Source organism: Amblyomma maculatum, chromosome 4 (genome assembly GCF_055883805.1).
Source record: "Amblyomma maculatum isolate TAMU_Amacu chromosome 4, ASM5588380v1, whole genome shotgun sequence".
In the NCBI taxonomy this organism is placed as follows: Eukaryota; Metazoa; Arthropoda; class Arachnida; order Ixodida; family Ixodidae; genus Amblyomma; species Amblyomma maculatum.
The window spans coordinates 204,457,480-204,476,932 of record NC_139347.1 but is presented as its reverse complement, the minus strand read 5'-3'; the positions used below and the strand labels follow the sequence as shown (position 1 = coordinate 204,476,932).

Genomic DNA, 19,453 nt, shown 5'->3' with positions numbered 1-19,453 from the left:
TTACCCCAAATTTTTGTTCTTGGCTGGGGATGACGAAACACAGTTTGGCACCAGCCACAATCTCCTAGGAACACTCTGCCCACCCGATTATGAGCAAGCTTAACGTATACAATCACATAAATACATACCTCGAAGTGTCTCATGTTAACGCTTTGTGTTTGCTTTTTTATGCAAAGCAATGCGGGTGACACTTCCTTCCAGCAATTTCCAATGTGCACAAGGAAGCAGGATGCATTCAAGTGCCAACCAAACAAAGCCAGGAACCAAAAATAAATAAAATTGAAAGGCCACAGCACTGATAACAAAAGGCCACAAGCACTGATAACAAGAGCTGACAGTACTGATAACAAAAAGCCACAGTAACGAAAAGAGGATGTTGATGCAACTACATAGGCAAGGACAACAAGTGAAACAAAGATTAAAATCAGTGTGGTGACACAGATTTGGCACCGGCATAGAACAGCTTGATAAAAGGGAAGGTTGGGAAGATAGCAGATAGTGATGTGTATCTTACAATGACCTGTATTAAAACAGTCTAGCACAACTGCTGAGACGAGAGCTATATGTATGGGGGAGAAGGAGAAAAGAGATTAAAAAAAAAAAAAAAGAGGCCAAAACATACACGTATACCTCCCATAAGCAGAGCTTCAACCTTCAATTAGCCTGTGGGCATTTAAAACTTAAGACATTCTGATCACTTACTGTTCAGCATTTGGTCTACCAGCTTCTTGATCTTGGAACTTGAGCCAGCAAGCCGGTAGATACCTGTCAGCAGAGTGCCTGAAAAGTAGTTCGGTGTATGCTTTATCAAAATAATAAATTACTTAGGTCACATATCTGTGAATGTAATGATTCTGTTGAGAAAAGCTACCCCTGTCCTTCCTTCAAGGACACGATCTCAGTTGCAAGGAATTACCATGCAAATGCCATTTATTCTACAATGATTCCTGCACCCAGCTATTGCTCTAAAAGCTTATGGCCTATTACTCTAAAGCCTTGTGACCTCCAACACCACTAGGATCGCCTCCCTCCGGACTTTGCCAATGCCTTGAACACTCATCCACCTAGTGCCCATTATCTGCATCTCAGAACAACAGATGCAAACGTAACACTGTCGCAATTAGTGCTGAGAACATGCATGTGTGCATCAGCAATGCCCATGTGTAGTTGGCTTGGAAGCTTGCATTCGAGCTAGCTGTGCACAGTATCCCACCATACCACGTGTATTCATACCAATATTATGCAGTTTCTGTTGCGTACTCCCGAGACATCCAACTCTGCTGTCGCTTTTCCCTCAGCAAAACACGGGCACCAATGTCAGCCTGGCATGTCTTCCTTTCTGAACCCTCACGGTTACAGCTCCTGCCTAGCAGCGACATTGAAAGCCCACAGGATGGACTCCCTCCTTTTGTTTCACTTCATTTCTCAGGCCTTCACTTCCCTAGTTCTGCGTCAAAAACAATTAGGCAAAGGTTTAACCCTGCTAAAGCTAAGAAACCAAAGTGAAAGTGACGTCACGTTTTGCAGGCCAGCCTCTCTTCGTATCTGTGCGGCAGTCTCTAGGCAAGCTATGCCCACTGAATGATGGCTGCTGATATTAACAAGGCAGCAAAATCACATTACTATACCCATCGGCGAGACAATGTTGATCTGAATGGTGAGCTGAATGGCTATTACTCGGCTAGGCAGAGGCTGAGTGACATCATGGTTGTTGCGTGGTTTCTCCTCGGTTCAAGGTAAATATCACTCAGTCAGCAAAAAAGCAACCGAAGGGCATTGTAAAAGCTTTAAAATGCTTATCTTTCTTGAAAATAGCCGTGACCACTGTAAGGTATCGCTAGTCACCCTTCAGTTCAGTTCAGTTCAGTCGTTCAGTCGTATCCGACTCTTCGTGCCCCTATGGACCATATCACGCCACGCTTTCCGGTCTCTATCTTCTTCCCCTCACCCCTAGGTATCGCAAAAGCACTCTAGCATTGTTGTCTTCTGTGTGCAGGGATGTGCTGGCTGGGCTACTCGTCCCGATGTGCGGGACACACTAACTTGGCCGGCCTCCTTCCTGCATTCGCGTTGATTCGAAGGTCGCTGGCATTCCATGCGTTACCGTGGGTTTGCCGTGCCGCTCCTTGCCTTGGTGGCAATGGTTTGGCGATATCCCGGGGCAATGGAACCAAAACCACTGTTTGTTTGGGATTAGTTGTGATATTGAAGTTGGTGGGTCCTTGTGGCTTTATAATCGGGTCCGGGAGTCCAAAGCAGGATGTCATGCAGGATGTCATGCACCTTTGGCTACGCCAAGTAAGGGGTCTCCCCTGTTGTTAGCCAGTTCCAAATTGCCTGTTTTTCTTGCCTATTTGCTGTTGTTAGGACGTAAATATCTGTATACTATAAAATTTCAACTGTCAGCCCCTCAGTACTCCTGCCAAAGTATTTGATGTTGCAAGCCACCTCTGACAGGGTACCTCTGACAGGGCACCTCTGGTGGGGAAGCCTTTGGGCAGTCTTTGAAGATGACGGACACCCCACTTTACTACTCACCATGCTAGCAGAAGCATGGTTCAGAATGTGGCAACACTGCACGAGAGTAAGTTGACAATGACCAGTGGCATGCTGACAAATGTCAGTATGTTCAATGCCAATGCTGTCAATTTCTGTGCAGACATATATTAGAGTACTAAGGGATGGCTAGTTCCAACTTCAAGGAACTGGCTAAAAATCGGAAGGGTATAATGTGCGAGCATTAATTGCTTCCGCTTGCAGACTGCCCTACCAGACCCTTGGTTCGCATCAATTCACTTCGCTACTCGCTTAATCGGTAGTCTTTTTTTGCATTTTTATCCTCCCGCACATAATCATTGTCATAGTTTTAAGATACCACACTAGATGAAAAGCCACCTGACATAAGACATAAAACCTAACTTCAGAGAGCCGTAAGAACATGACTGCATGGCCTAGGGGTAGCATGTCCGGCTCAGGATCCAAGGGCCCAAACTTGATTCCGATCTGACCTTGCTTCTCACAGGAGCTGCCAGAGTTGGAAGCTCGGCCATGCCATGTGGTGTTGTGATGTAACAAAATGTGATGACCAGTCAGTGCATGGCCATCATGTCAACTGACAACTTCACCTGCCAAAGCCATGCCCGTGACGTTTCGCTTATAACATCAACGCCGGATGTTGTGGAGAGAGGTGCCTTTAACACTCACATTCAAGGCATTTGCGCTATCCAAAGTTCAAATTATCAAGCGACCCGAAAAGAAATGACAAGAACTGCGTGCATCATGGTATAGACAAGCGTCATGTTTGTAAACAAACGTGGCACTGCGATCGGCAGCGACATGAGGTGTAGGCAAAAACGCAGCTTGCCTACACTGTGCCAAGCGACGCTGCCTTCAAAACCAGTTCGTGCGTGTGAATATTCTGAAGTGTAAGCTTCGCTTCTGCATAGAAATAGTTTGGTTTATGCCTGAAGACTAGTTCAGCACTGTATCAGTCGATTACTTCTGGAATTATCTGACGAGGAGCGCTGCATTGCCTTCCTTCTGCGTGACCTCAGCAGCGCGCAGCTATGGTGGGCGACTGTATACACATATATAGTGACTGACTAAGTTAAAATATCACACAGGAGCCATCACTCAAAGTAACATCAATTACCTTCGCAGCAGCTTTTGTGTCCTTTTCTGCACGAACATATGCACGGGTACAGGTGAATGGATCTCGCAGCACTCTTCTTATGACTTGATATACAGTCAAACCCAAATATAATGAACTCGGATAGAGCGAATTATGTTTTATATCGAACACCCGAATTTTCGCTAGCATTATGCATATAAAATGTATTTTTTATAACGAACCACACATCGGATATAGCGAACTCAGCGCGCGCGATCGGTCGCCAAACGCCCGCCAACGGGCGGGCTTTTGTGCCGGCTCCGAGTACTCTCCGGGCAGCCCCCACGCTGCCGGGCCACAATACTTCTAGCGCACGCCGTTGTCATATGGGAGGGGGATTGGCGACGGCTCCGTTCTCCAAGGTCTCACACAGCGCATACGTCGTCACGCGCCCACTAGGGTGCTTCTGCGCCGATTCCGCATTGTCTCCAGGCGGCCTCGGCCCGTGCCGCGCTTCCGTAAAACGCAGGAGGGTCTCTCTACAGCAGCTTCCACGAGGGACCCTCCTGTACACATGCGCGGCCGTCGCCTGGAGTAGCGTGAGTAGCCTTTAAAATCTGCGCCATCGGCCAGCCTCTCTTTGCAGAGCTCCTATTCGGCAGCTGCCTACCATATGATCAAAGACGTGCGAGCAGCTCCGGACCTATTGCGCTTCGAGAAAGAAGAAACACCGGTCAGAACTGGTCTCGAGTTTGGGCGAAGGGAAGGGGAGAATCTTCGAAGGAAAGGCAGCCTCCAAACAACGAACGCGTCAGTGGCGCACTTTCATGCATCCTCGGAGCTTTCTTTGTTCGCGTTTGCAAGTCATGCTGCTGCTATCCTCACGATTCCGGATGTGCCTACGTTGCCGCTGACTTGCATTCCGGCGCTACATCCTGCAAGATGACGATGAAGCAGCGGTGTGCCCTACCGCTTTCCGACAAGCTGGAGATAATTCGGCGCGTTGGCCGCGGCGGAAAAAAGTCTGACGTTGCCGCGCATTTTAAAATTCCGCGGAGCACGTTAAGCACCATTTTAAAGAACCAGTCGGCCATCACAGGCAATGCACAGGAACGACCAAATGGTGACGGCTTTCGCCACCGCAAGCCGGCTTACGACCAAGTAGAGAAAGCGCTGTACCAATGGTTCTTCGTCGTTCGTGCGCGAAATCTGCTTGTCTCTGGCCCCATGCTGCAACAGAAGGCAAAAGATTTTGCCTTCGTCCTGGACGTCGAGGGGTTTACGGCGGGCAGTGTTTGGCTCCAACGATTTAAAGACCGCTACTCCATCACCAGAAAGGTGGTTGCAGGTGATAGCCAAGCAGTGGACGCTGAGAGTGGTGAGAAGTGGGTGCAAGACGTGTGGCGTGCTGTCACGGAGAGATACGAACCGTGCAATATTTTTAACACCGATGAGACTGCCTTGTTTTGGCAACTGCTGCCGAGCAGAACCTTGGCGGTAAAAAATGAGAAGTGCCATGGCGGTAAATTTAATAGAACCCGAGTCACCGTTCTTCCATGGACGGTTCATCAAAGCTGTAGCCGCTTGTCATAGGCAAGTTCAAGTCACCTATGTGCCTGTGAGGATGCACTTCACTCCCAGTCACATACAACTCAAATTCTAAGGCCTGGATGACTAGAATCTTGTTCGAAGCGTGGCTGCGTGGCTGGGACGAGGAACTTGCAACGAGCGGGCGCAAGATTTGCCTCCTCCTCGATAACTGTTCTGCGCACCACTGCGGCGTCACGCTCAAGAATATCGAGCTTTGTTTCCTGCCACCAAACGCAACAGCGGTTTTGCAGCCCCTCAATCAGGGGATCATCCGCGCTTTCAAGCTGGGCTACAGGAAACGCGTCGTTGAGCGGCTGCTGGTGAAATTGCGGGTTAACGACGAGCTCAAGAATAATTTGCTGGCCGCAATAGAAATGATTAACCGTGCCTGGCAAGACGTGATGCAATCTACAATCCATAACTGCTTCCACCATGCTGGACAATGTCGAGAGGATGCAGAAGCTGCTAGTGAAGCGCGCACTGTGCAAGATGACAGCGATGTTGCCACGCTGGGGAATAACTCGCTGATGTTCCGGACGCTGTGCCTGAAAAAGTTGCCCTGGAGGATTTTCTCACTGTTGACGACAACGTAGCCATGACAGCGAGCCCGTTGGACTCGGAAATTGTTGCCGACATGCTGGCATCTGGTGCGAACGAGGTGACCGAGGAGCCGCCGCTGGAAGACGATCGTCCTCGCCCGACGTTGCACGAAGCCCTCGCTGCTACCGATCTGCTGCGCCGATACTGCTCCGGAATACAGGGAAGCGGACTGGAGTTTGTGGAAATGATGTCGCGTGTGGAAAGTGCGATTCTCGCTGATAGAGTTAAACGCAGTGTTCAGGCGAAAATCACTGAATAAATTTCTTTTGTAGATTCATGGTGAGCGGCACGGTTTTTCTTTAGTTAGTGTGTTTTCGCTGCGCTGTTCTGGACATTGTGTATAACGAATTTGGTACTGAAGTTCGTTATAACCGGGTTTGACTGTAGTATGTACAAGACGAGCACAAACTGCAGGCGTTTGTTATTGCACTATTCGTGGTGCGGCTGAAGAGCAGTCTCGACAATTAAGAGTTGCAAACGAACTGATCAAGTTTCAGTGCAGAAGTGTAATGCAAGTTAACCGCGAAGACATGCCGTCGCTGAGGCCTTTCTCTCTTGTCTTTATCCGACCGCAAAAAAACATGAAAACATATGACATTTTCTTTTTTGCCTTATGGTGCAACCAACTGCACCACAGCTTGCAGGAATATCGGGAATTATGCCCGAAAACACAGCAAGCGCCGCGCATCCAATGCAGACGACCCAAGCTGTTGCCTGCACCCTGAAAGTCACTGCTGTCGCCAGCGCCACCGCATGTCCGCTGACGTCACAGGCTGACGCTTGTCCATAGTTTATTTAGTAGAAGGCTGGGCAATGAATGCCTTCTTGTGGAATGAAAAAGCGAAACTGTTCTTTGCATTTCCATCCCCTGCATCCTTGACCATGTGATGTGATAGCAGCAATGCTCTCCTACAAGCTGCCACAATGCATGCGACTTCACAAAACAATGCGCAAACAGCACAGTTTTGGTGAAGTGAAAGACCCCCAGAATGGAAGCATGGCAGGCACTCAGTGGTGGCAATTAGCGTCCGAAACAGCATGCACCTGATAGCCATGATTGACTATTGGATGCGAAGCTCACAAATGTGAAAGTGAAACAAAGTGGTTTCCTCATTCCTGAGGCTATAAGTTCTTTGTCATGCTTGCCATTAAACACATGTCAGAGGTGCGTGGTTGACTTTCCAGCATGCAGTTCAGGTTGGACAAGAGCGATTTTCACAATCCCACACACTGCTGATCATACCTGCCCTAGGATGTCCATACAAACTAGTAAATGCAAGACTTGTAGCATTTGAATTAGACAGTGTCTGGCCCATGAGAGATTGCTGAGGGCCAGTGTCAATGTAGTTTGAAATAGAGATCTCTGAATTGATGGGGGGTTTAGTTAATCAGCTTTTTTCTGTAGTTGCAAGCCTTGAGGTCATGCATAACAATTTGAAAATCTGAAGTGGGGTACCCCTCCACTTCAGATTTTCAAATTTAAGAAAGCTGATTGACTTGCAGTTGTTTAAATACAGTATGTGCAAAAAAACGCCCATTAGTTTGGAAGCAAACAGTTTCCACCATGAATAATTTTAACAACACGCTGCCATGCCTGGATATAAAAACACCCGTGCGATAGGGCAGTGAGGTCATCAAGCACCTCCACAATAAGGAGTAAAGAATGAAGAAAGAAGTGTAAAGCATTATTGTGGCTGCCTCCTTCCTGTTCTGCATGACCTCAAGGCTTGCAACCACAGAAAAAAGCTGATTAACTAAAGCTGATTTCGATTCGGACTTAAAATGAAATCAAAGCATGGCATTGCCAATACAAACAATTTAGAACAAGAGGAATAAGATAGCTTACACGGTATGAAAGAGCACTGAACAAGCATTTCAAAGCTTCTTGATAAGTTTCTGCAGGGGAACAATTCTTAAAAATTTCCACAAAAGAGGGGGAGAAGGAAGGATAAAATAAAAATTCCCCCCCCCCCCTTTTTTTTTTTTGCAAATTTTTGAGAATTCTGCGGATATATTCCTTATCCCTTTGGAATGCCTGTCCCTCTTCAAGAAAAGTGTGTCTGCACTGAAGCTGCTTTAGGTGGTGACTAATCATCCACCCAGCCTTGTAGCTTTTCCTGCTGCTGCTGCTTTTTATTTATATTTTAGGCCACAGGAACACTGGTTCCAGGCTCAGAAATACATTACTGAAGAAACATTTTTTTAAATATTTTTTTTCGCTCCTTGACCTACTTTCTTCTCACTCATTTTCCCCCTCCCCAGCTTTTCTTCTTCGGAAGCAACAGCGTAGTTAAACCCCTGGCAGTGATATCGCTCTGCCCTGGCGAAGACAAGTCCACTTGTCAAAACGTTGGCTCGACCTGGGAACTGAGGCTCTCCCGCTCTATCTAAGTGCGATAGTTACTGTGCACACATTTCAGGGAGATTTTTTTCATTTTACTTTTAGTGTGAATGCCGCACCTAGGGAAACCTTGATAATTTATAGAAGGAAGGATATTGCAATTGCAGAGGCACTCGCTTTTGCACGTTGGGCAGATCAGGTCATTTGACACAGTGTAGCTTCCAACGACTGCCAATGGCTGATGAAAGAGCCAACACCAATCATTCGTTTTTAAATGCTGTCTGGAGTTGGTGCACATGACTTGACGGTCGGCCACATCTTTGTCATGAGCAGAAATCACCAATGCTAATTCACTGCAGCAATCAAGAGGGCGACCATCATTTACGCCAAAGAAACAACTGTGCAGTGGGCTGCAAGTTCAACGCTTCTAAACCGATTATGCGGGAGTGCCGATGGCAGCGAAGCAAAAACTTCAACTGTGACACCAAGCAAAGAGCCTCCTGCTGGCCACAGTCGGGACACTACCCAGAGTTGGAGGCCAAGATTGCAGCGTATATCATAGAAATACATGATAGAAAGTGATCATGAGTAGTCCTGCTAGGCAATAAATTTTCGTTGTGGAAAGCATCTATCGGTATTTTCTTTTTCTGGACATGTGATTTGGTGGAGTTGACGTACATTCGTATTGAAAAGGGGGTTTTACTGTGTTTTAACAGGGATAATAGCCTTCTCGAAGTTGCACGGCGAACCACACAAGAACACAGCCAGTCTAGGCCTCCATAAGCGAGCTCGAGCAGCGCAGCCGCACTTCGCTGTTCTTATCCTCGTCTTCATAATATTCTCGCCTAGTTCATCCTAGTCTTCGTAATATCCTCGGATAGTTCACTACAATTTCCCCCGGAGCGAAGAGGAGCCATCCTGGCGACCTATGGTGAGGGCAAGAGGAGCGGATCGTAGTATGTTTTCAGGCAGCTCACGTGCACAGTTTCGCGGCCGCGATGACGCATGTTTGAAGAGGGAGTGAGTGGCTCCACAATGTAATTCACAGGGGAGGTTTGGCGGATAATGCGGTAAGGGCCGTGGTACTCGGTTCGAAATTTTGATGACAATCCCGGTGGTGTGCCAGAAACCCAGAGCCAAACAAGGGATCCTGGAGGAAAAACGTGTGGCGTCTGATCTTTGTCGTGGTGATGCTTTTGGCAGCTTTGAGATTCCGATGTAAAACTCCGGGCCAACTGGTGACATTCCTTCGCATGTTTGGCAACAACTGAAAGGAGAGTGCACTCGGAGGAGTCGGGGCAATATGGTAAAATAGTATCCATCGTGGACAACGCCTCACGCCCATAAAGGAGGAAGAAAGGGCTAAATCCAGTGATTGACTGCGTGGTGGTGTTGTAAGCGTACGTCACGAAAGGAAGAACAGCGCCCCAGTTAGTCTGATCAGCGCCAACGTACATCGTCAGCATATTTCCGAGAGTACGATTGAAGCGCTGTCAGCCCGTTTGTTTGAGGGTGATAGGCTGTGGTGGTTCGATGTATGATGCGACATTCGGCCAGTACAGCTTCAACGACGTTGGAAAGGAAGACGCGTCCTCGGTCGCTTAGTAGCTCTCGCGGGGCGCCGTGGCGAAGAACAAAATGATGTAGCAAGAACAGGGCAACTTCACGGGCAGTAGCGGCGGGTAAAGCGGCGGTCTCGGCATACCAGGTGAGGTGGTCGATGCCGATGATAATCCACCGGCTCTCAGAAACCGTACAAAGAAGTGGCCCATAAAGGTCAACGCCAATGCGGTCAAAAGGGCGAGCCGGGCATGGAAGTGGTTGTAAAGGGCCAGAAGCACGAGGTGTGGCTGACTTCCGGCGCTGACATGTGATGCAGGAGTGGACGTATTTGCGAACATAACCGTACATGCCGCGCCAATAGTAGCGTTGAGAAATTCTTTGAAACGGCTTGACTACACCAGGATGGGAACACTGAGGGTCAGCATGAAAAGAGGCGCAAATTTTATGTCGTAAATGGCGAGGAATGACGAGAAGCCACCGCCGACCATCAGGCATATAATTGCAGCGGTAGAGAAGACCGTCTCATAGGGCAAAGTGTGGTGCTTGACAGCGTAAAGTCCGAGAAGGCGCAGCAGTGTTAGAAGTGGACACGATGTCGATAAGACATGCGAGCCACGGGTCTTTGCTCTGCTCCGCAGGCATATAAGCGATGGTTAGAGAGGAGAGGACAGGATCAGCCGCCGTGGAGCAAGCAGGTTCGCTGGAGAGGGGAGAACGAGACAGAGCGTCGGCATCCATGTTTTTACGGACAGAGCGATATATACCGCGGATGTCAAATTACTGAAGGCGGAGAGCCCATCATGCGAGGCGGCTGGACGGGTCTTTAAGAGAGGACAGCCAACAGTATAAATATGGTAGCTATACAGCTTGGTGCTACCAAACAGCACAGTCCAAATGGTCAAAAAATTTAAAATTCTGAAGTTCAAATTAATGAACGTCCAGTGCAACACAGGGTTTCAATTTTGAAAAAAAAAAGAAAATGGCTGCAGAGTTACGTTTAAATGGTGTGCTCCAGCAGAGCCAAAAGAAACATTCTGGGCACTAAGAATGCTTGCACCTACCATGTGTGCTGATGAAGTTAATGCACCGGTCCACGGCGACGGGGATGCCCTCCTGGGTGATGTACTGCTCGGCAAGAGGTGCATCAGGTGGCGTCTGCCACGCTGCGGTCACAGATGTCAACCAGGCTTCAGTGTGTTTTGGGTGGTCGGCCTGAAGGTAGAGCACCCGGCCGGGGAGCCTCACTTGGAAGGAGGGTCCCCTCTCTTGCGCACCGCCGTAAGTCAGGTAGGTCTGGTCGGCCGACAGCTTGCCTGAAAAAAAAGATTGTCAACACAATGATTTCTCATCCCTTGGCACTTCTTGGTACTGCAGCTTAAGTAGATTGTAATGCTACCCAGCAAAACCTCACAAAGGAAGAGAAAGAGAGGGAAGTAGGACGGGGAAAGTTGGAATATAAAGTCCTCCAGGTGGGCCTGAAAGATGAAAGTGGAAACGAATGAGAAGCAGCAGCAAGCATAAAAAAATGAGGATGATAGCCTTGACATGGACCTATACAAGAGCTCCCACGAGAACAAGATAGGATCAATAGATAGTCTTCTATAAAAGTTCCCTTCTTATTTACATAGGGTATGTATTTGCACATGCTCAGATTACAACTTCTCCATGCTATGCTAACTCTTTGAGGCTTTACTTACCACTCCTTCTCAGAAAAATATTGTTGCCACCTAAATATTCATGCAGATCTCAAGAAAAATAAATAAATAAATAAATAAATTAAAGAGCACTGCAGAATCTACATTGGAGTAATAAGAAAGCACATATGCTGCTGTTGGTTGTTTGTGGTTGCTTCTAGTTGCTTAGTTCACTTCTTGTTTAAAAATTTCAGTCTTTGGTACTTTCGAATTGTGCGTCAATCCCTTCCTATGCCCTTTTTCGGCTTTACTTCTGGTTACGTGATGTCAACTTAATCGACTGATTTAATTAACTATTTAGTATTTGATACATGTCGACGTCACCCTAATTGACTGACGTAACTATTTTAATATTTGATACATTCAAATGTCAAGTGGAATTATGAGGGGCGTTTCCCTATTCGGGGCATCTCACAGGTAATTCTTTCTTAATGGTTCTTTGAAGCAAAAGTCAGGCAATAAAGAAAAAAAAAAAAGAAATTCGAGGCGTGGCACAGTGGTAAAGCACTCGGCTGGGGATCCAAGGAATGGAGGTTTGATTCCCGGTAGAGACTAATTTTCGTTTTTTTAACGAGGAGGAGTCGCACACCTCTTAAGCGTTGCTAGGCAACACTGGCAAAGCTGGGCGAGGGGGCTGCCCAGCTGGCCTTGGCTGTGACATCATGCGCATGCACAGAACTAGGAGCCATGCGAAGCTGCGGTCTAACACAGGTAGTGAAGCTTTCGCTTCAAAAAAACGTCAGGTTTGCAGCACGAAACACCATTGAATTATTATTTTTTTTAACAAGCATATAAATAGTTTTGCATAATGTGTCTCAATTATTGAAAAGTGCAGCATACAAGCATTGGAATTTACCAAATGACTACATATTCCAGTGACTGGGGGATCACATATTGTTTGAGCGCGTATAAAATTTTTTTTGAAGGGGCACATGACACCACAAATATAGATGACAATATTATGACAGACGAAATCTGCGCACAAGAGTGTGTCACAGAACAAGCTAAATGCATTGAGAAATAACTCTGCTTTAGTGAACACACAAATGCACCCAGCTATCAAAATAAATATACAGAAAACTCTCGTTAACACGAACTCGCATATCTTGAAAAATCGGTCGTCAAAAATTTTCCACGCTGCGCCTTCACCTCCAATAGGTGCTATGTATTAGCTCCCATTTAACTCTAAGCATTTGTCGGGCTTAATGCGAATATCTCGAAATTTTGACCGGAAAAACCGAAGGCAACCGTCATTACCGAAAGGTGATAGGGGCTCCGAGCGAGCGTTTTGTTCCTATACTAAGTGCCAAACGCGGTCACGTTCGAAGAGCGAATACAAAATTCCCGCGGATGCAGCCATTTTTAGCCTTGGGAGCAGTCATGTGAGCGCCGCTCGCGTGCGCGGGGGCTGATGGGTCTTATTGAGCAGTTGGTTCAGCCAGTTCAGCGTGGTTCGGTCAGTTGCCCTTCACACGTGCAGAGCGGCAAGAGCGATTTAATGATTGCGTGGTCCTGTTTCGTCGCGCTATGTGCATGAAGTGTTGATTGTATGTGGTGTCCGCAACGCATGCTTCGCAACAAAGTTGAATGCAGCAGCGGCGACCAACGGCTTATGCGATGCATTCAGCAGCTCGAGGACGCTTTTGTCGGGCTGAATGCCAACGCGAAGCAAGCAAAGCATTAACCAATTCTGCCTTCTAATATATTAAAAATCAGTTTTTCGAGAGAATTCTTTTGCATTTATTACAAAAGCTTCCCTTGTGCAGTGGAGCATCGACGGGCGTGATGGGCCGAGGGCCGCCAAAGCATTTTTGCTCGTGGCTGTCGCGCTCAGGTTCTGGGTTTTTAGAAAATTTCGAGTCTCACCCGGAAGCAGCTCGCGAGGCAGCCAATCGCAGAAGGCTTTGGGCTGCTCAATTTCCATCCTGACTTTCTTTTTTTGCGAGCAAAGTTTGTTTTCTAGTCCGGTTTGAGAGAAGAACCTGCAGACGCTCACTTCGTCTGATCAGTGCACATATGGGCACATCAAGACAATTCAGTAAAAGCTTGGTAGGGTAGTAAAGGGAAACAAAAAGGCTAGTGTGGCTAGATATTGTTAATTTTCGAAAGGAGCTAGAGAAAGCCACTGCTTGCAATGCAAGTATGCATCTGTAGCAGCACACCGCTGCACTGCGACCTTTTTATTTGTTGTTTTAAACACGATGCGTAAAAGATTTTTTCAATGTTATTGTATTTCAAGCTGTGTAGTGTTAGAAACGGGATATAGCATAACTGTACTCTCCATGACCGAACGACGACGGGGTGGTAACAAAGCAAGGATGAAAATGTTCCTGTGTCGCCAAGTCCCATAGATCCGTGCGATGTGCACCAGCGGCAACGACAGGCGCTGGCGGCGGCAGCGCGCGACGGTTCGCCCGGGGTTCTCACCAGAAATTTTTAGCATTTCGCTCAACTCGAAACTCTGCTTATATCGAAATTTTTCCCGGATGTTACAACTTAAAGTTAACGAGGGTTTACTTAGATAAAAGTGCGAAATATTGCCCCAAACAAAGAAATAATTACGCCTTTTCTCACTCAAAACAAAACTCAGTACGTTAAATGTGCAGGAAGCTTTGGGGAGATGTGACATCCACTAATGAAGCATTGTGTGAAGCCAAATTCAAACTGTCTGCCATAAAGTGATGCACTTTCTTTTGCTTTGCCACTCTGCAAAACAACCAAGCTGTGAAGCAAAAGAATGCTCATGACATTGCACAATAGCAGTTCGCACTGGGCTCCATATCTGCTGCAATACGTTATCAACAGCTGTCACATTTCCGCCAGGCTTCGCACACTTTAAATTCACTCAGTTTCGGTCTTGTGCGGAGAAAATGTCACGCCTCCTTGCACTGCAGGGCTTTAAAAGAAAACATTTTTTTTCATTTCAAAAATTGGCAAGGCATTATCTTGTCCACACCTTTCAAGTCCCTATTGGCAGTAATCATGAAGCTCAGTAATTAGGATGTTAATTATTGCGCTTAATATTCCCGTTCCCATCCCATTCGTCGACCATGATCTGCCAATAACCGGAACGAAATCAATTGAAGAGAAATAGCTGGCACCGTTCAACCAGTCGAGGGAATCATCTATCTTGGGGATTGGGCAAACGTCCTTCTTTGTAACTTTGTTGAGGTGTCTGTGATCAATGCAGAACCTTCAGGCATTGTCTTATTGTCCTTTTTAACAAGCAGGACAGGCGACGCCCAGGGGCTGCTCGAAGGCTCTACAGTAAAATCTCGGTGATACGGATACAGTTCGAACGAATTTCGGGATGATAAGAATTTGCGAAATTCCCCGGACAGAGTGCATTGTGTACAACGTGCAAAATTTCAGATGGTACGAATTCTTTCCCGCGCCACTACGGATGATACGAACGCACGAACTGTGACCAAAACTTTAATCACTACACACTGCCCGCACATCGTTGATTCCGCGATCGCCAGCCACGCTGTCTGTACGCATCACGAGCAGTTTGCGGTAACACGTAGTCTGCACTTCGGCGACGTCTCGATTTTCTGTCGGGCTTACACCGCGAAAAGCTTTCATCCCCGCGTGGCCTACAAACCACAGACGTCGCTACTGCCGTAGCTGACAGTGGCGTACGCGGCGGCACGCACGGACCGGACATCGCTGGCTCCGCAATAGTGATCTGCGAGCAGCTTGCGACGCAGCGCGGCCCGCTGTATGCATCGCAAGAAATCTGCGGCGCCACGTGGCAGGCACGTCGCCATCTCCTGTCGTGCTGTAGGCGCTGCAGAAAGTCCACGGAGGTATGCGGCCCACGCATCGCCGACATCGCAATCACCTGTCGTGCTGTGTGCGCCGCGAGTAGCAAGCTGTGACTGCTTCGACCGTAATAAACCTTCTCGGACGTAAACAGATAGGCGCGACTGCCTTTCCTCTGCTTCTGAATATTTATTTTCGTTCGTTTTGATGATACAAATGTTCGGATGATACGAATTTTTTCGCGGCCCCGTGAAATTTGTATCACCGAGGTTCTACTGTATAATGTTTCTTGCCAACATCTTGTCCACTTCCTGTTGTATGACACAACGTTCAGAAATGGTAACTCGGTAAGGTCTTCTGTGAATTTGGCTGGCGTCTCCGGTATCGATGCGAAGAGTAACAAGGGACGTTTATCCCAAGGGTCGGTCACCAAAATCAAAAATATTACTGTACGAGTCAGAAGGCTAGTAAGTGCTTGAGCACGATCAGGACACAAGTCGGGAGCAACCATTCCTGATATGCGGGCCTCCGAAGGCGGGGATGATGCAGGTCGTGTCTACACTCCACCAGTAGGGTCAGGTAAAAGTGCAGACACACTAAGAGAGAGAAAACTTTCTAAACTTTATTAAGAAAAAAAAAGGGAGGGGGGCAGTGAGTGGAGTCTTCATTTTAAGACCCCAGTGGCCTGGGCTGCCGCTCTTGCCTGGGTTACCAGTCTATGCTGGGTCACTAGGTCTGGGAATAGCAGAGTGGCCTCCCACTGCGCCTCCAAATGGTGTGTGTTTATGTCTGCGGGTTTGGGGCCCGTATACCCCAATGTGATGTGGTAGGCGGTTGGCCGGTCGTTGCACCAAGGACTTACGTATGTCTGTGTAGTGTTCTGGGAAAATGATGCTGTATTGATGTAGGCTGGACAAAGTGTTGGTCTGGAGCTGTCTCCATTCTGCGTTTCCTGTGCATTTAACCCCTAGTGTGGTGAGGGTAAATCCAACGTTGTTCTCGTAGGTATTTAAGCCACGCACCGTAAGCCGCGAAAACAGGAATGCTAGTTGTGAGATTGGGGATGGTGGCCGCTCCGTTTGTGTGACCTCGAGCTAGCCTGTCCGTGACCTCATTATCTTCCAACCCAGAGTGCCACATTAAAGTCAGACAGTGGGGTCAGTTCGACGAGAGAAATCCCCTCAGGAAGAACTTGTACAAAAAAGCTGAAGTTCAGGACTGGAATATAAGTGTGGTTATTCGCTATGTGCACGATATTGTGAAGGAGAGCTATGCTACGCTGCAGAGCCACGTCGGTTTATGAGGAAACAACGTAGTCGCCATCGGGAACGGAGGGCAAAGGCGACATGAACACATACACAGCGAAATGAGTAAATGCAGCAGAGCAGAGATGGACCGTTGAAGTTTCATGAGCTTGTTTGTCAGCACAGGATAGCAGGTCTAAATGAAGCAGTCCAGAAGAACAGTCAATGAGAGCGGAGTATGCAGTTAAAATATCGAGGCCTAATATAAAGTCTTGAGGGTAACTGGTGAGGACTGTAAATAACACAGGGATGTGGCTCTGGCAATGCTATTTCGTGCAGTACACATACCAATCGCAGTAGCTGTGTTGCCATCCACAACACACTGTAGATGAGGTGGCGGGTGTGAGGACTTTCTTGAGGCGCCGGCAGAGCAAGGAACTGAGGACAGAAATCTGGGCGCCAGTGTCAATAAGTGTAGAAACTGGGACTCCGTCCACAAGAATATCAATGAGGTTACGTCTAGGTGCGGGGGTGAGTACAGAGTTGTCAGTTTGGGTCAGTAATGCAGCGTCACTCAAGGGCGCTGCATTCATTAGATTCCCAAGTAGGTGCCAATGTATGATGGGGAGGAGCTGCGACGAGGTACTGGTGAACGGGATCGACGAGCCTGGGGAAATGGAGATCGGCTAGAGCGACGAGCAGTTTGGACGGTTTCGGTGCGAGGCTCATCTGGTTGAGCAAGAAAGTGTCCAGGTTCATTATGGGTGGGGCGGGGCTTCTCTGATTGGGCAGCAAAGCTCGAGGTCCATAGTAGTACTGACGTTCAGCGTTGTAATAGGAGAAAGGGGTGGGGAAGGTACGGCTACAGCAATAACGCGAAGTGTGGCTGGCTCGACAGCAAATGAAACAAATTGGCCTGTCGTCTGAGGTGCGCCATTCTGCAGGATTGTGACCAAGATAGCGATGTGGGGAGGTGGTTGCAGCAGCCACTAGAGGAACAGGGTGCGATGGTGGCGGGGGCAGCACGGGGCTGAAGGAGAGGCCGACATTTGCACGTTCCTGGCAGACAGCAGCCTGTATCATGGCCACGGTGTCGGGCAGCGGAGAATTAAGTGGTGCAGGACGAGATCTCTCCGGACGGTCCGAGTCGCGGTCGTGGGACCGGAGGGCAGGCGCAAAGGGGCCAGGTCATCACAGGTTGATGTAGCCGCCATGTTCGGAAGGCAGTCAAAGCGATGTATGAGACATCTTTGTTTAGCCTGCTCGAATTTTCAGCAGACTTGAAGGACCATGTCATCGGTAGAGCAATCCATGCAGAATAGGATGTTGAACGCATCATCAGCGATACCCTCTGCCCAACCTTGTCACTTTCCGGCATAAAGCTGTTGACCTTGCGACACAACGCAAGCACATCTTGAATGTAGGCAAGGTAGGAAGCCGTGGGAAATTGGGCACGAGAAGAAAGTTCATGTTTTTGCTGCGAGAGCCCACCCAATGAACTTCCCAAACAAGTCCTGAAGCTTTTGCTTGAAGATGTCCCAGGTAACAAGCTCATATTCGTGATTTCGAAACCATACGCGAGCTCTTCCTGCCAAATAGAAGATGATGTTAGCCAGCATTATGGTTGCGTCCCAGTGGTTGTTCCTGCTGAAACGCTCATACTCATCTATCCAATCGTCAGCATCAGGATTGTCTTCACCATTAAAGATGAGAGGGTGGCGAATTTTCGTGAGGCTGAGGAGATGTTCCCGTGGTGGTAGGGCTGCTTCGGAGGTCATCGTGGCCGTTTTTGACGTTGTTGTGATCCCAGGTAAGTGGCGGCCGCTGCACAAATCAAGCTTTTGGCAGCGTAAATGGGCTAATTGGTGCACACGGGAATCTTGATTCACCTCCACCAAAATGATACGTGGCAGAAGGTTAGTTCAGGAAAACACAACAGCTGATGACAGGCATAAGCGTTCTGACAGGCACCAACTGTTGCTTGTTTCTTCGTCTCTCTTTTTGTTGTCAATCGTTGTCTTCTTCAATGGCATATATGTAACAATATAACCATCTTTATGATCGGGAGGGTTTTTACAGTAAAACTACACCCTGACAGAGCGTATGTATTTGAAAATATATTTCTTTAGTTATTTTGAACCCCCTATTCTTTAGTCATTTTCGCAAGTGTTCACTCAAACACCCAGCATAGTGCATATTTACTAACACAGAAAACAGAGGCTGTTTAACCTTGCAAGTACATTCAGTATGCCAGTAAACAGAATAGATGACCCTCAGCAGTGGCTTAGTGGCCTTATGTTGATGATCGAAGGATACAAGGTTGAATCCTGGTATGCAATATCAGTGGATCTTAAGGAACTCTAGGCAGCGTAAATTAATCAGGACGCATCTGCTACAGCCCAGGCCTTGCTTCAGCGCATGAAGCCCAACATACTGTATTGAAAATACAGTAGATGCAACAGGTGCAGGGATCTCATCTCAGCAAGTAACAGTGGTTTCGCTAGCAGCCAACCTGACTGCCCATGTCTACATTCATAACCTACCACATGATTAAGTCAGCGCTGGACATGAGGATGCCTAACACGAGAATGTACAATGCGCAGAACTGTCTCACTTAGCAGACGCCTTCTAGCCGGCAGGCAGATTTTTCTGTTACATCGCCACTGCATTGGTTGAAGGATATGAAGCAAAGAATTTAGGCCAATGCACCTTTTGCGCGAGTTTTATAAGTCCTAGCGGCGACTGATGAAAACAGATTGGACGGCATCGACGGCGTTTCTCGCCGCCACCAGTGCACAGGGGCTGGCGGCACGGTGACCATTACAGGCTTGGCAAAACGATGCCAACCACATCTGCCACGTATGGTTGCCAATCTCGAGGCGTGCCGGGATGCAAGACATGGTTTTTCAGGTTCCCTTTGGTGAGCCGCGACCACCAACGACGTGAAGCTTGAATTAGGGCTACCAAGCGTCAAGATGTGAATGGGCGACCTCAACAACCGACTGCATACTCTCTCTAGTGCGAAAAACCCTCGTTACAGGTATGT

General features: G+C 47.8%; 1 protein-coding gene across 3 annotated transcripts in view; it reads right to left on the bottom strand.

Moving 5' to 3' along the window:
- RhoGAP15B (RhoGAP_ARAP and RA_ARAPs domain-containing protein RhoGAP15B) overlaps positions 1-19,453 on the bottom strand; it is a 119,733-nt gene that overhangs the window by 85,257 nt on the left and 15,023 nt on the right. For all 3 annotated transcript variants that reach the window (XM_084602937.1, XM_084602935.1, XM_084602936.1), the window contains 2 exons: positions 10,766-11,017; positions 703-780 (listed from right to left, as the gene is read on the bottom strand). In XM_084602937.1, coding sequence (XP_084459063.1) covers positions 703-780; positions 10,766-11,017 — 330 coding nt within the window. The remainder of the gene's footprint in view (positions 1-702; positions 781-10,765; positions 11,018-19,453) is intronic.